This window comes from Anolis carolinensis, chromosome 4 (genome assembly GCF_035594765.1).
Source record: "Anolis carolinensis isolate JA03-04 chromosome 4, rAnoCar3.1.pri, whole genome shotgun sequence".
Lineage (NCBI taxonomy): Eukaryota > Metazoa > Chordata > Lepidosauria > Squamata > Dactyloidae > Anolis > Anolis carolinensis.
In genome coordinates, this window is record NC_085844.1 from 225,538,272 (window position 1) to 225,552,046 (window position 13,775).

General features: G+C 39.9%; 1 protein-coding gene across 1 annotated transcript in view; it reads right to left on the bottom strand.

Annotated features, from left to right (window-relative positions):
* The window catches only part of pabpc1l (poly(A) binding protein cytoplasmic 1 like), a 67,026-nt gene that overhangs the window by 22,322 nt on the left and 30,929 nt on the right, over positions 1–13,775 (bottom strand). Inside the window, exons 12-15 of the mRNA XM_008110085.3 lie at positions 12,774–12,913; positions 9,764–9,857; positions 3,649–3,779; positions 1,979–2,080 (exon numbers count right to left, since the gene is read on the bottom strand). Coding sequence (XP_008108292.2) covers positions 1,997–2,080; positions 3,649–3,779; positions 9,764–9,857; positions 12,774–12,913 — 449 coding nt within the window. The 3' untranslated portion in view covers positions 1,979–1,996. The remainder of the gene's footprint in view (positions 1–1,978; positions 2,081–3,648; positions 3,780–9,763; positions 9,858–12,773; positions 12,914–13,775) is intronic.

Here is a 13,775-nt window from a genome sequence, read left to right on the forward strand (position 1 = left end):
TAACTTTAATTATTGCTTGTTACTGTCTGCTCATTATGTGGAATTCTGTTTCTAGGAAACAGGAAGAATATTAACTTTTAATATAAAAACAAATGAATGTTATGTTTGAATTAAATGCACAGATAAGTATCAATATCAGCTGTAGTGAAGTCTAATCTATAAGATCAGGAAGTGAAAAGGGGACACATTTTACCCCAATGCAGAACTTGGAAAAGTTATTTGTTCAGCAAACAAATGCAAGAAGCCTCATTTATGCTGATAAGAAGACTAGGAATGATGGTTCCAAAAAGCAATTTCACAAGGCACTAAATCAATACCAGAGCATGAGTATGCATGGCAATCAAACCATATGCAACAAATCTGTACATCCAAAAGGATCACAACACCTACTAAACAAGAAAAGCAGATGTCAAAACTGCAGTAATGTGCATAGTTGTTTGATCAGTAATCTCAACAAAGACTGAAGCAGGCAAACAACAGATTCTTATGCATATACACATAGTCCTGTTTATATAAGCAAAAACCCAGTTCAACTTAGATAAAACTATTTGTATTAGATCCTTCATTTCTATCATATCATTATGCCCCACAGCTGTTTTACATTTTATATCTAGTGGAACATCAACATATGCTTTCTACTAAACACTGCAATTGAAAGCTGTAGAAAAGATAGTTATGATTTAGGAAGAAGGATTATAACCAAGTGAGGATATGATAGTGGTATATGATGTCACATACAGTATGTAAGCAAAATCACCGATTCCACTCCCAGAATCTCTGAACACTGGCAACACTGGCTGGGTTTGATCAGAATGGTAGCCCAGCAACAGAAGTTGAACTAGAGGTTCCTCATTCAAGATATGAGAAAAGTTTGAGGAGGATTTTTTTCCTCCTTCCATAAATTTAGAATTTAGCTCCAAACAATTAAATTGATTGGCATGGATCCAGAATACAATAATCCTATATCTACACTGGGTTACAAAAATGACAGTGAAGAAAGCTGATAGCAAATAAATCAACCAGCATGAAATCTGATACTGGAAATGTTTTACATATACACTGTATTGCTTAAAAGACACATTAATTAGTCTTAGAGCAAATCGAGCTTGAACTATCAGTTAGATTAAAACTTGTCTGTGTTTGTCAGTCATTGCTGCCTAACCAGGCATCTCAAACAATCTTGTTAAAAGTACATGAGTAATGTGTACCACCTACAAATTATTTGGTTTTTAAAATGTATTCATTTCAATGTGTGTTTAAAGTCTGTAGTATCATTTTCAGTTGCTAGGTGGCTGATTTCTCTGACTACATGCGATCAGGGAAAGTAGTACAAAGATGAACAATTCTTCCCTCTAGTGCTGAAAAGTAAGGAACAGACAGATCTCTTCTCTACCCCATGAGTGTACTATGGTAGGCATCCTACCTAAGGATATTAGTTTCTGTATGGAATTACTTACCGTTTCTGTTTGTTCCATTCGTATGGCCCTGTTTCCATCCACCGCTTATGGAAACGGACACCTATACTAATGGGCTTTTCCATCCAAGGTCCAAAGAAACAAAAAAGATTTCAGGCCTTGGGCAGTAAAGCGCCAGGCCCTGTGACTCAGGCCTACAGTCGAGCACCCAGGGCTCGGCTGAAGGCCCTGCAAACCAGGGCCTACAGCCAAGCCCTGGAAATCAGCCGACCAAACGACTACCATTCCCCTCTGCCTTTTGTTTCACTGTTTCTTTTGTTCCCATAGGGTTGTACTGTTCCATGCAATCCAAATGGACAAAACGGTACAAAACCACAAAAGAAACAATGAAACAGGATTCGGGCCCTACTCTGCTAGTAACTACTCAGATGGGGGAAAGTATAATATTTCTGGTTTCTGTACTGAACAACTCTGCTTCAGGCTTTTAGGTATCAAGACAAGGAGTATTCCTCCAAGCAGAGTAATTTCACTATTCATGAAAACCACCACCACTTTCTGCCTACCTAGTGCTTCCACCTTCATCACTGGAGGAATGCTGTTGATGCACTCTTGTGTGATGATTCAGACATCTGATGAACTTGTAGTACAGCAACTGCTTCTTCAATCTAAAAAAGCCAAAGCCCAAAACAAAGTGGTCATTTTGTACAGTCGTACAGAAACGGACTCTGCAGATTGACATGCAAGAGAGAGAGAGCAAAAGACCTTTTAGTAAATATAGGAGCATTATATCTTTCATTTAGCTATTTGGTGCTATAACATCCAAGTAATCCAGCAAAAATTTACAACCAAGCTTTAAAGGAACTGCACTCTAATTTTTACTATGTGTGGTATATTCAGTAGCAATTGCTTTCTCCATTTTCAAGTGTGGAGGGCTTTTAGAACCTTTCTAATGGTCAAGATCTACAAGCAGAATTATATTTCTGATTTGGTATCTATTTGCCTGTTACTTCACCTTTACTTGGTCTTGAGCTAGACATCAAAAGCTCTCCTCTTAAAGGACTTACTGAAAAGTTTTTGCAGATTGTGTTTGGCAACAATTCCATCCAGAACCACTGAACCCAAACCACTTTCATTAGAACTAGCTGATTTTCACAAACTAAATATATAATGTATTGAGATGCACAGACTTCTTTCACATAACACAGTAAAAGAAAAAGATATTTGTCAGTCTATATATTCTCCTAGTTCTTCTTATGCCAAAACTGACAGGAAAGTTGCAAAGGAGGAAAAGGAAATTTGAACAAATGACTTGGCAAATTTGTATGTGCCTCAAAGTTGCCTGTCGATTTATGCCAACGCCATGAATGTCATAAAGTTTCGTAGGCAAGGAATATTCAGAGTTGGTTTTGCCAGTTCCTTCCTCTGAAATACAGCCTAAAGCACCTGGCATTCACTGGTGAACTCCAAGTACTAAACAAGGGCTGGTCAGGTATCATGAACAAGGCTGTCACACTGCCAGTAAGGAAGGAAGATTAAAATGCTACTCCTGTTGTCTTTTTGTGTGGAATAGGAGAAGGTGCCATATGGGATTTTATTTTTGCCTCAGGCATCCTAACTATTTTTAAAAAACATTTCCTCTTTCTCTAATATGAATATAAATTAGTTAGAAAACAGGTTAGAGCCTGCTTATATTGGATTTGACCTCAGGATAAATTTACATAGTATTAATCCACAGTACTGTGTCTGCAACTTAACTTGCATGTCAAAGTTTTCCTCTTGCCATCTAAAACTAGAATAAAATCCTGTTTGACACATTGAATATCTCTAGGTCGCATCATAAAATCTTCTACATTGTATCCTTAAACTAACATAATATATTGCCACTTAAAATAATTTTGAAAAGTTCCTTTTTTAGATTACAACTATCAGAACTCCCAGAATATCAGTCTCATCAAGATAATGTTTGGGTTATTTTTATACAACATGGCATAAAATAGAATCATAATTACATAAGCTTTTGCTAAACATTTGGACAATCATCCCAAAATATTAAGGACACATACAATGCAAATGGAACATGGACTTAGTTGGAAAATGCAACTATGGACACAGTAGTAATCAAGCATGGATTAATCAGACAGATTAAAGAAATGCAAAATCAACACATTTAAGCTACGAAATGTAGGTTTTATTATGATAGAGTCATGTGAATGTAAGCACAGCATTTCTATACCTTAGAATGGAGGGATTCTGGTGACTCCAGCATAAGCAAAAGCTCCGAGTTATCAATCTCCAACAGCATTCCTGTAATCTTTCCAGCCAAGAATGGGTGCATCGCATGAATTAAGGGGTAGAGACGTTCACCTACATCCAACATAAATACATATGAATGCTATATGAAAAGTATGAAACAGTACATTTTAAAATGAAATTTATTCTCCCCCCCACTCCCCCAAAATAAAGAGACTATGTGTCATTTCAGAACTATCCTCAATACCCAACACAACACAATGGGATTGCAATGACTCCAGCCTCTGGCTTATGTCCAGCAACTAAACATATGAAGTCATTTTATTTCTCATGATGTCATGAAGCACTTCATATAGTGTCATAGCTGGGTATGGTGGGAAATTTGAAGCAAAAGTTACTGGAATGTTCACTGCTATTACCAAATAGGCTCTTATTAATACATTAACTCACTAGATCAGTGGTTCTCATCATGTGGGTCCCCAGATGTTTTGGCATTCAACTCTAACAGCTGATAAACTGGCTGGGATTTTTGGGAGTTGTAGGCCAGAACACTTGGGAACCCACAGATTGAGAACCACTGTACTAGATAATGTCTGGAAACTTTTACTAGCCTGTTAGGAGAGCATCAGCATTGGTTTCTGTTAGGCAAGGACTCCAGGAAACCAAAGCTCGGATCTCTGCTCAGCCAAGAAAAACCACTGGGTGAATTTGCAAAAGTCCCATTCCCTCTTGATCTCATGGGAGAGTAAAGTCAAACCCACCCCCTCCCAGACAAATCTTACAACAACAAAAAAAACCCTTTAATAGATTTGCCTAAATTCCACCATAAATTGGGGGGGGGGGGGGGGGGAGAGATTGAACACAATCATCATCATCAACAACAACAACAAAAACAAAGCCTGGTAAGAAAACCAACTTCTGTCAAAAGTTTTCATGGCCGGAATCACAGGGTTGTTGTTTTTTTCCAGGCTGTATGGCCATGTTCCAGTAGTATTATTTATTTACTTATTTATTTATTTACAATATTTATATCACTCCTTTCTCTACCCCGAGGGGGACTAAAGATGGCATTCTCTCCTGATGTTTGCCCACATCTATGGCAGGCATCCTCAGTTATAAGGTATATAAACCAACTTCCCTTTCCTTGTCCTCAGTTTCACAAAGATAAGTTCTCTCTAGCATTTTTCTAGATCAGTGGTTCTCAACCTGAAGTCCCCAGATGTTTTTGACCTTCAACTCCCAGAAATCCTAACAGCTGGTAAACTGGCTGGGATTTCTGGGAGTTGTAGGCCAAAAACATCTGACCCCAGGTTGAGAACCATTATTCTAGATGCTCCTGCACGACTGTATGGTATACTTGGCCAGAATTCCTTTATGTCAATAGAGTTCACTCACTATTATCCATTATTTCTTGTACCCACTCTAAGTCCATGAATGTACTATCCGCAGATACAGGACTTGTACTGTACTTCATTATTTTCATCCATACTAATGACAGGCATTTCCCCCTCCCATTTGAAGAGCTTGAATCCTAGGTTGTTTTTTTTCCATAAGGTGACTGGGTCCATCTCACCTAGATGCACCAAAGCAGAGACAGCGCAACCAGGGAGAAAATTCAGTGCACTGAAGATGCAACATGCCTGAAGTTCAGTGGAAGGCAACCAAGACTGCCGAATGTAACCAGAGCCCACCTCATGCAGCAGAAATGACAGAGCAGCACATTGTAGGCTGAAAATGGATATGCAACATGGAAGGGAAAGCTTGGATGAAACTACAGTAGAGTCTCACTTATCCAACATAAATGGGCCGGCAGAATGTTGTATAAGCGAATATGTTGGATAATAAGGAGGCATTCAGGAAAAGCCTATTACACATCAAATTAGGTTATGACTTAGCAAATTAAGCACCAAAACATCAGGTTATACAACAAATTTTGACAGAAAAAGTAGTTTAATATGCAGTGATGCTATGTAGTAATTACTGTATTTACGAATTTAGCACCAAAATATCATGATGTATTGAAAACATTGACTACAAAAATGCATTGGATAATCCAGAACGTTGGATAAGCGAGTGTTGGATAAGTGAGACTCTACTGTATTTGTTATTTGTATGTTTCCTCTAGGTTCAGAGACAGTGTAGTACTTTATTCTAATGGCTGGGGTGTATTAACTAGGAAAGGTTTTTACCATCATGTCCTGCTTCTGTGTACCCTGATAGGTATTTGATTGGCCACTCTGGAGTAACAAGATGTGGGAGGAAAATAACTATTGCATAGATTCAGCAAGACTCTTTCATACATCATGAATCCAGATTTTAAGGCAATCCATTGCTCATTTTCAAAAGATGAACTCATTTGTATTAAATTGAATCATTACTTTCAAACAAAAAAGCCTCTCTATCTAGCTAGAAGTATTTAAGCAGCATTAGCATTAGGTAGATAGTGAAGGAGAGCTAGGGAAACCCAGACTCAGTGCCGAATCAGTGCATCAACATATTATTATTTACAGCAAAAGAAAATATATAAAACATGAGCTTTGCCTGCCTACAAAAGCCAAAGTCAATAGCCGCTGCCTCCAGAATCTCTTACTGAGCATGAATGAACAGTAAAGCAGAGAGAGAAGTGGAGGAAATAAACCTGTCTCACCAGCTATCTGAAACATGTTTTTAAAAATCATAGCTCTATTTGTTTACTAGCAGAATGAAAATTGTAAGATAAATGGAGGCTGGCAATGGCATCACTGCATGTATTTTGGAAGACATCTTTACGAAGCTCTAAAATATTCAAAGTATATTTAATCATTGATGTCTTGTTTTTTCACATCTGCATATCATTAGTTTTGAGTAAAAGGTTTGGTGAAATTCATTGATTTAGTTGTTTGGGATTTTTTTGGTGGGGTGTTTGTTTTTTTGCGGTGTAACAGCTGTTCTTTTCCATGTCATTTCTCTCTAGCACCAATGTTTTTGTAACAGAAGTAACACCCAGGAACACATTTCCTTCATTAATTAAGGTATGCCTTTACTTTTCTTCCTCTCAAAGGCATTGGATAGATGGGTTTCAATTGCTTGTTTTTTTATTAACTAAAAATTCACATAGGCATCTCCAAGTACTAAAAATAATTTGCTTGTGCAAATAAAAACCAGAGAAAAGGATGCTTTTATAGACTGTGAATGCTAGACTTGTGAGAAGTCAGAATGGACCGATATCATCACTGCTTGGAGAGACAGAAATGTGTTTCTTGCTAGATAAATTAGACAGAAATGAAACGGAGTTAAAAGCTTTAGGAATGTTTTCATCTAAATGACTGAGACTGTGAATGAAGGATGCAAAGGGTGATTTGTCAGAATTGAGTGACATATGTCCATATATAAAAATAAAAATTAAAACTTAAATAGTATATATATACTGCAAAATACTAACTTTTCACTAGGAATATTATTTGGGCATGCATCTGACAAAGTATGACTACACTGCTCAGCTACATTATTTACAAGAGAATAATTATTACAAATACAAGCATTTATACTTAAAATAATGAGTACAGATTGGTCGTGGTGTATCTTATTTCAGATAGTTAATCTCAGCATAGATGGGATATATCAATTTATTTCATTTCAGCTTTGTTCACAAAGGTATAAATGCATAAACTAATTTACACTACCCACATTTTCACCTACCCACATCCTGACTAGAAATTCTCTAGGTCCTCCAGGGGAAACTATGGTATGTTTGCTAATAGTCTGCTTTTAATTTGTTTTTACTATAGCATGTTTTTAACTTGTTCTTTTATCTGACTTTTATGGGAACTGCGATTCCCCTTTTCGGGCACCTGTGCCCATTTCTATATATTCTGGTCATAGACCGTAATAAATTGCTGATAACTGATAACTGGTGTGTTTGCACCAGAAATTAACATGCTGTTGGAAGATCTAGCAAATACCTAAACAGAATAAATATCTAGGAATTTTCTAGGTCCTTTGACGCAGGAATCAATGATAACTTCTAGTGGAAGTAATTCATTTCAGTAGGGCTCACTACCCTATTTCCCCTAAAATAAGATCCCCAGAAAATAAGACCTAGTAGAGGTTTTGCTGAATTGCTAAATATAAGGCCTCCCCCAAAAGTAAGACCCAGCAAAGTTTTTGTTTGGAAGCATGTACATCGAACAAAACACCAGAGCATGCAGGTTTGGTAAATGTACGTACCATAGAGTGTTGTACATGGAAATATTGGTAGTAACAAGAAATTCTTGATAGGATTCACAATTTGTCTGGTTATGCTGGTTTGTGATGACAACTACTGTACAGTATATAATAAATGTTCATTTTTTTGTTCAACAATAAATGTGAATTCTTCTTCATGGAAAAATAAGACATCCCCTGAAAATAAGACCTAGTGCATCTTTGGGAGCAAAGATTAATATAAGACACTGTCTTATTTCTGGGGAAACGTGGTATTGTCCACGGTTCCCTGTTTCCACAATAAGTTCAGGAATATATCCTTGCAGATATGAGGTCATATTGGACAGCTCTTCCAATGTGCCCCCTTTTCAAGCATTTTCTGTCAAGGACAGAACGCCACAAGATTCAAAGTAACAGAGTTTATTAGATTACAGAACTCAAAAATGCCCGTAAAACACAAGGGCCAGGCAGTTTTTGCCTTTAGGAGCAAAAAGGGGCAAAAGTAAATGTTCAAAAGATAAACCGGATTAAACCGGAGTTTAATCCGGGTAAAAACAAACTGCTTTCTTCAGCCTGGGTATAAACGAAACGAAAGCCAAGGAACAAAAGATACAAAGAATGCAACTAATTGGCAGCAGATTCCTCTCTGCTGCCAACACTGTGCTTAGAGTAACTTGCGTCGCTCCCCCACACACACAGCAGACAGGATCTCCAACACGAGTAAATCAGCCAAGGATTGTAGCAGTTGAGTAGACCAGTTCCGTTCCGTAGATCAAAGCCAGAAGCAGACGTTTGTAGTTTTTCCAAGTCCAAGAAGGGGGGAAAGACAAGCCGTGGTCAGTTCAGTCCGAGTTCTCAAAGCAGGAGATGGCGTCCGTCAAGAAGACGACGGAGGGTCAAGGTCACAGCACAGGAAAGCACACAAGTCTTCAGGGAAGCGTCCCACACACACACGGATCCCAAGCGTTTGCCCAGATTACCATGCCCAACGCAATTTGCAATTGCTCCCAAGCCCCATTTTATGCCAGTTACAAATCTTCATCACTGTCAGCTGTCCTCCTTAACCCGGGCGTTTCCTCATCACTTTCCTCGTCAGAGCTGGAACACCTCTGACTACGCCCAACAGCATCTCCAGCTGTGGATCCCGTCCCATCCCTCCAGCTAAACCATGGGTCTAATCCTGAAGGTCCCCATTCATCTTCTGTCCCATCATGGCCAGTGGCACCCACTTCCTCCCTTACCCGAGTCCAATCCATCTCATCCTCCTCTGAGCTAACCAGCCCCTCCTCCATTCTCTCCGTAAACCCTTCGAAAGACTCCTCGTCAGATGGTGCTGCAAATATGTCTCGCAGTCTTTTTCTCTCTCGCTCCTCGAGAGTATCTGACTCTCGAGGAGTCTTACGCCCACGTCTGTCAGTAACAGAGCCATGAGGCTCAATCATAACATTTTCCATCACGTTGTGGATTAGCCTTCTTACACATTTCAATATTCCAATTTTACAAATGAAAAAAGGAAATAAAATATATTATTAACTGAGAGAAGAACTCCCAGTAAACCCACTATAGCAAAAGGAGAGTTGAATCAGAAGTAATCACAAGAAAATCTAACTCTTGCCATTTGGCTACACTGACTCTCTCACAGCAGTAGAAATCACCATATTTGTGCCATATTTGACACTGGCTAGCATGAGTTCATTGTGGGTACAGAAAGTTTTTCAATCTGAGGGCCATATTTCCTCATGGCTAACCTTCCTGAATCTACATACTAGTGGGACCAAAACAAACAAAAGAAAGTCCCATTACCCCTACTCTCCACCCCTATCTATCATACATGTACAAACATATATCAGTAGCTGAATAGGGTAATTCTGAAGGGCAACATTAGTAAATAGAAGAAACATCACCACTCCACTCACCAAGTATTTGCTTTTGCTCTTGAGGAGGGGCTGCAGCCAACATGGATGCCGTCAATGGCTCTTGGCCATGAATATGAACTGCTGGTTCTACAACCTAAAACCCAAGAAACAAAATACCAGTACAGGTTGAGCACCTTACCCGAAATTCCAAAATCTGAAAAACTTCAAACTTGTTCACATCAATGGTTACAACAATGACATTTTTGCTTTTTGATGGTTTAAAACACACAAACTTTATTTCGTGCACAAAATGATTTTTTAAATTATATAAAATTGCCCTCCACATATGTGTATAAGGTGTATTCAAAACATAATTACTAAGACTTGGGTCCTATTTACAAGATGTATCATCTATATATATATAAGGGTAATGGAATCGCAGCCTAGGACAAAACAACAAAACTATAAGTCCCAGGAACACCAAACTTGCCAGCACCATCCAATGACCTTGCCCCTAGGTTCGTACAACAAAACAACACAGCAGGAACCTAAAAGGGGGCTTAAAACCCCAAAAAACAGGAACAAACCATCTGCGCCTGCACCAAATGCGATCCCGTGTGCAGACAGAACAACCCCCACCCCTCCCCTCAATGGACGCTTTTCCCGCCAATGCCGCCACTGCCATCTTGGCGACCAACCCCGAGGCACCACGTGCCACGAAAACCTCTCCCAGCGGCTCGTGCCATTTCTCCCCAACTTCCTTACCTCCTTCCACAAAAGCTGCTTGAGGCTCCTCTTGAGGGCCTGGAGGGAGGTGCGGGCCTTGGACCTCTCCACGGTGATGGCCTGGCAGCGGCAGAGGATGTGGAGAAGGATCGGGGATGGTGCCAGGGAGGAGGGAGCAGCGAGGCCTGCATGGAGCCCCCCGTTGCTGCCCTCCGGCGAGGCCTGGCCAGGAGTGGGGCTGGGGCAGGTGGTGATGAGAGGGCCCAGCGGGCAGGCCTCCTCCCTGGCCACCCTCCTCCAGGGCCTTCTCCTCCTCATTGTCGTGAGGAAAACAGAGTGAGGAGGGAGGAAGGGAGGGGCCTGGCTCACATCACCCCGTCAAACAGAGGCACACCAACTCCACGGAGGTACGGGGGGGGGGGAGGCAAGGAGGAGGAGGAGGGAGAAAGAGTTCTCCCTCAATTACTTTCAGTTTCTCCTCCTCTTTCCCTCAATTTACCCCTCTATTATAATATAAACAAAAACAAAAACAACAACAACAACAACAACAATAAAGAGCTTCACAGGCAAGAAGCAGCCAGGCACTGAAGCTGCGAGGCCATTCAGTGCTAATCAAGCTTGCCAATGGCAACATTCATATTTTGCCTCCAAACAGACAATACAGTAGAATCTTACTTATCCAAGCTTCACTTATCCAATGTTCTGTATTATCCAAGGCAGTCTGCCTTTTAGTAGTCAATGTCTTTGTAGTAAATGTTGCAATGTTTGGGTGCTAAATTTGTAAATACAGTAATTAATACATAACATTACTGTATATCATATGTAGTAATTACTGTGGTCTAATAAGAAAACAGAACAATAGAATCTCTAAAATCAGGACACTAAATACAAAACAACACTCAGAAGACAGGGGAATTCCAGACTGGGGAATTCCAGACAGGAAACAATCAGGCCCAGCTAACACCTCCCAACAAAGGATTCCCTCAATCAGGAAACAGCCAGGCCTCGAACCTGCAAGGCCATTCAATCCTAATCAAGGTAACTAGTTGCAATATTCATACTTCCTGCACTCAGACTATTCATTGCTATTCGACCTGGCCAACCAACAATTCCACAAGGTAGAAAACAGCCAGGCTTCAAAGCATTAACTCCTCTTCAACCTGCCCAACCAAGATTTCGCCTACATGAAAAACCCTCATGTTTGGAAGCCATCAGGCCACTCCAGCCCATTCAACCAGCCCAAGCAAGGAGGCCCCTATATAGAAAGCGCCCAGGCTTAGAAGCAGCAAGGTTATTCAGTGCAATTCCAAACGGCCACAGCAACGTGTGGCAGGGCACAGCCAGTTATGTACATATATCTAATGCAGGTTCTCATGCATTTATGATATTCAACTTGTAGTAGCATTTGTTCCTTGTTTCTAAGTGAAGTACTAACTGTCTGGATACCGCACTATTAACATATTACATTCCTCCAGGCATTGTACTGCAAATCCCATAATCCTATTCCATCGGTTATGCTTCCAGGGACTATAGGGACTGCTAGTGGGGGACCAGGACTTGATTACCCCTGAACTACAAGAGCACCTCCAATATAAACTGAATTTTTATAAGGCTGCATAGCAGTTTTAGCATGAATTCCACTTTATGATATCAAAACTTACCAAAAGAATGCAACTGCCTTCCTACCCAGACACCTTAAAAAAGCCATGGTGTGTGTAGGGCTGAGCACACCAGTCAGTCAAAAACTAATAGGAGCCTCAAACAATGGATGTAATAGCTATAAAACAAGAAATTAGCTTGCAGTGGGTGCTATTTGGCATCCAGTCCACACCTGGACCACTCCTGCATCTGTAACTGTAACCACTCTGAATAGATACTTCAAACAAACTAACAAATAGTAAACATGCCCACACGTTTCCTTTATGTCAAGTTGCAGAACTGTTAGCTCTTGAAATACCTTGGCCTACACACTTTTAGTGGGAGAGAACTGTGAAGGCTCTAGTGTGAAACACCTGAATGCAAAAACTTTCATAGTTCCTGAGCTACATCTACAATTATGCCAGTTAAAACTGGAGGTGGCTGTGCAGAAGAGGGAACTGTAACAGAAATTGCTTGTTATATAGCCAGGTAACAAGTAATCTCTGCTGAAATTTCTTCGTCTATACAACCATTACAGATAGATAAACCCTTGCCATCAACCCTAGCCAAATAAATGGCACCTTCAAAAATATTACATGGTTAAGAGTGACTGGGGAAAAAGCATGGTCTAGAACAATTTTTTGTACTCTGACGCGTGTAAGGTGTTGTTGGCTTTTTAAAAATTACACAGTAAGTGGATGGTCACCTGCTGCATTGGTATGGGTGGCATTGCATTCAATGGTTGGATGTTCCTCACTGCTGAAGAATACTTGTACTGTGAGATTCCACGTGAGAAGGTTGGTGGGGAGGGTGCCCGAACACTGACAGTCTGGGTTCCTATGTTGGCTGAAATGACAATAGCAACACTTGAGAAATCTTTTAAGATGACTTCTTTTAATGGGTGGAAAAGATGGTAGAAACTCTCAAGTTTAGTCCAAGTCTGGGAAAAGCAGGGTCTACATTACATAGTTAAGTCAAACACAACTGAGATTACAAATTCACAGTAAGTTAAAGACCACACATTTTCCTGCGTGGCAGGGGGTTAGACTGGATGGTCCTTGTGGTCACTTCCTTTTTTATTTACATTTATTTTTATTGTTGTTTTGTCATTTTATCCCACTCCCACCCTCTTCTTCTTGTACATGCAATTTATACAACAAACTACAGAAGTTATATTTGAAATATCAATCTCAATCTTAATTTTTCCACTCCACATCTTAGTACATTCTCTATTTTCTACTTGTGGTCACTTCCTACTCTGATTCTATGTATTTGGCAGAAGTAGGAGGAAAGATGACATATGGATTAAAACAAACATTGCTCACTTGTTTGGAGGCAACAGTTTGGGAGCAGGTTCCTCCCTTGATTTCCAGGCATCCCCCCCCCCCGAATCTACACATTCTACATCCATGGGTCCAAATAATAATAATAATAATAATAATAATAATAATAATAATAATAATAATAATACAAAGTGTGGATCATTGACGTTGCAATCCCAGCAGAATTGATGAGAAACAACTGGAAAGGCTAATGCGATATGAGGATTCGAAGATTGAACTACAAAAACTCTGGCACAAACCAGTAAAGGTGGTCCCAGTGGTGAATGGCACACTGGGTGCAGTGCCTAAAGACTTTGGCCTGCACTTAAACATAATCAGCGTTGACAAAGTTACCATATGTCAACTGCAAAAGACCATTCTACTTG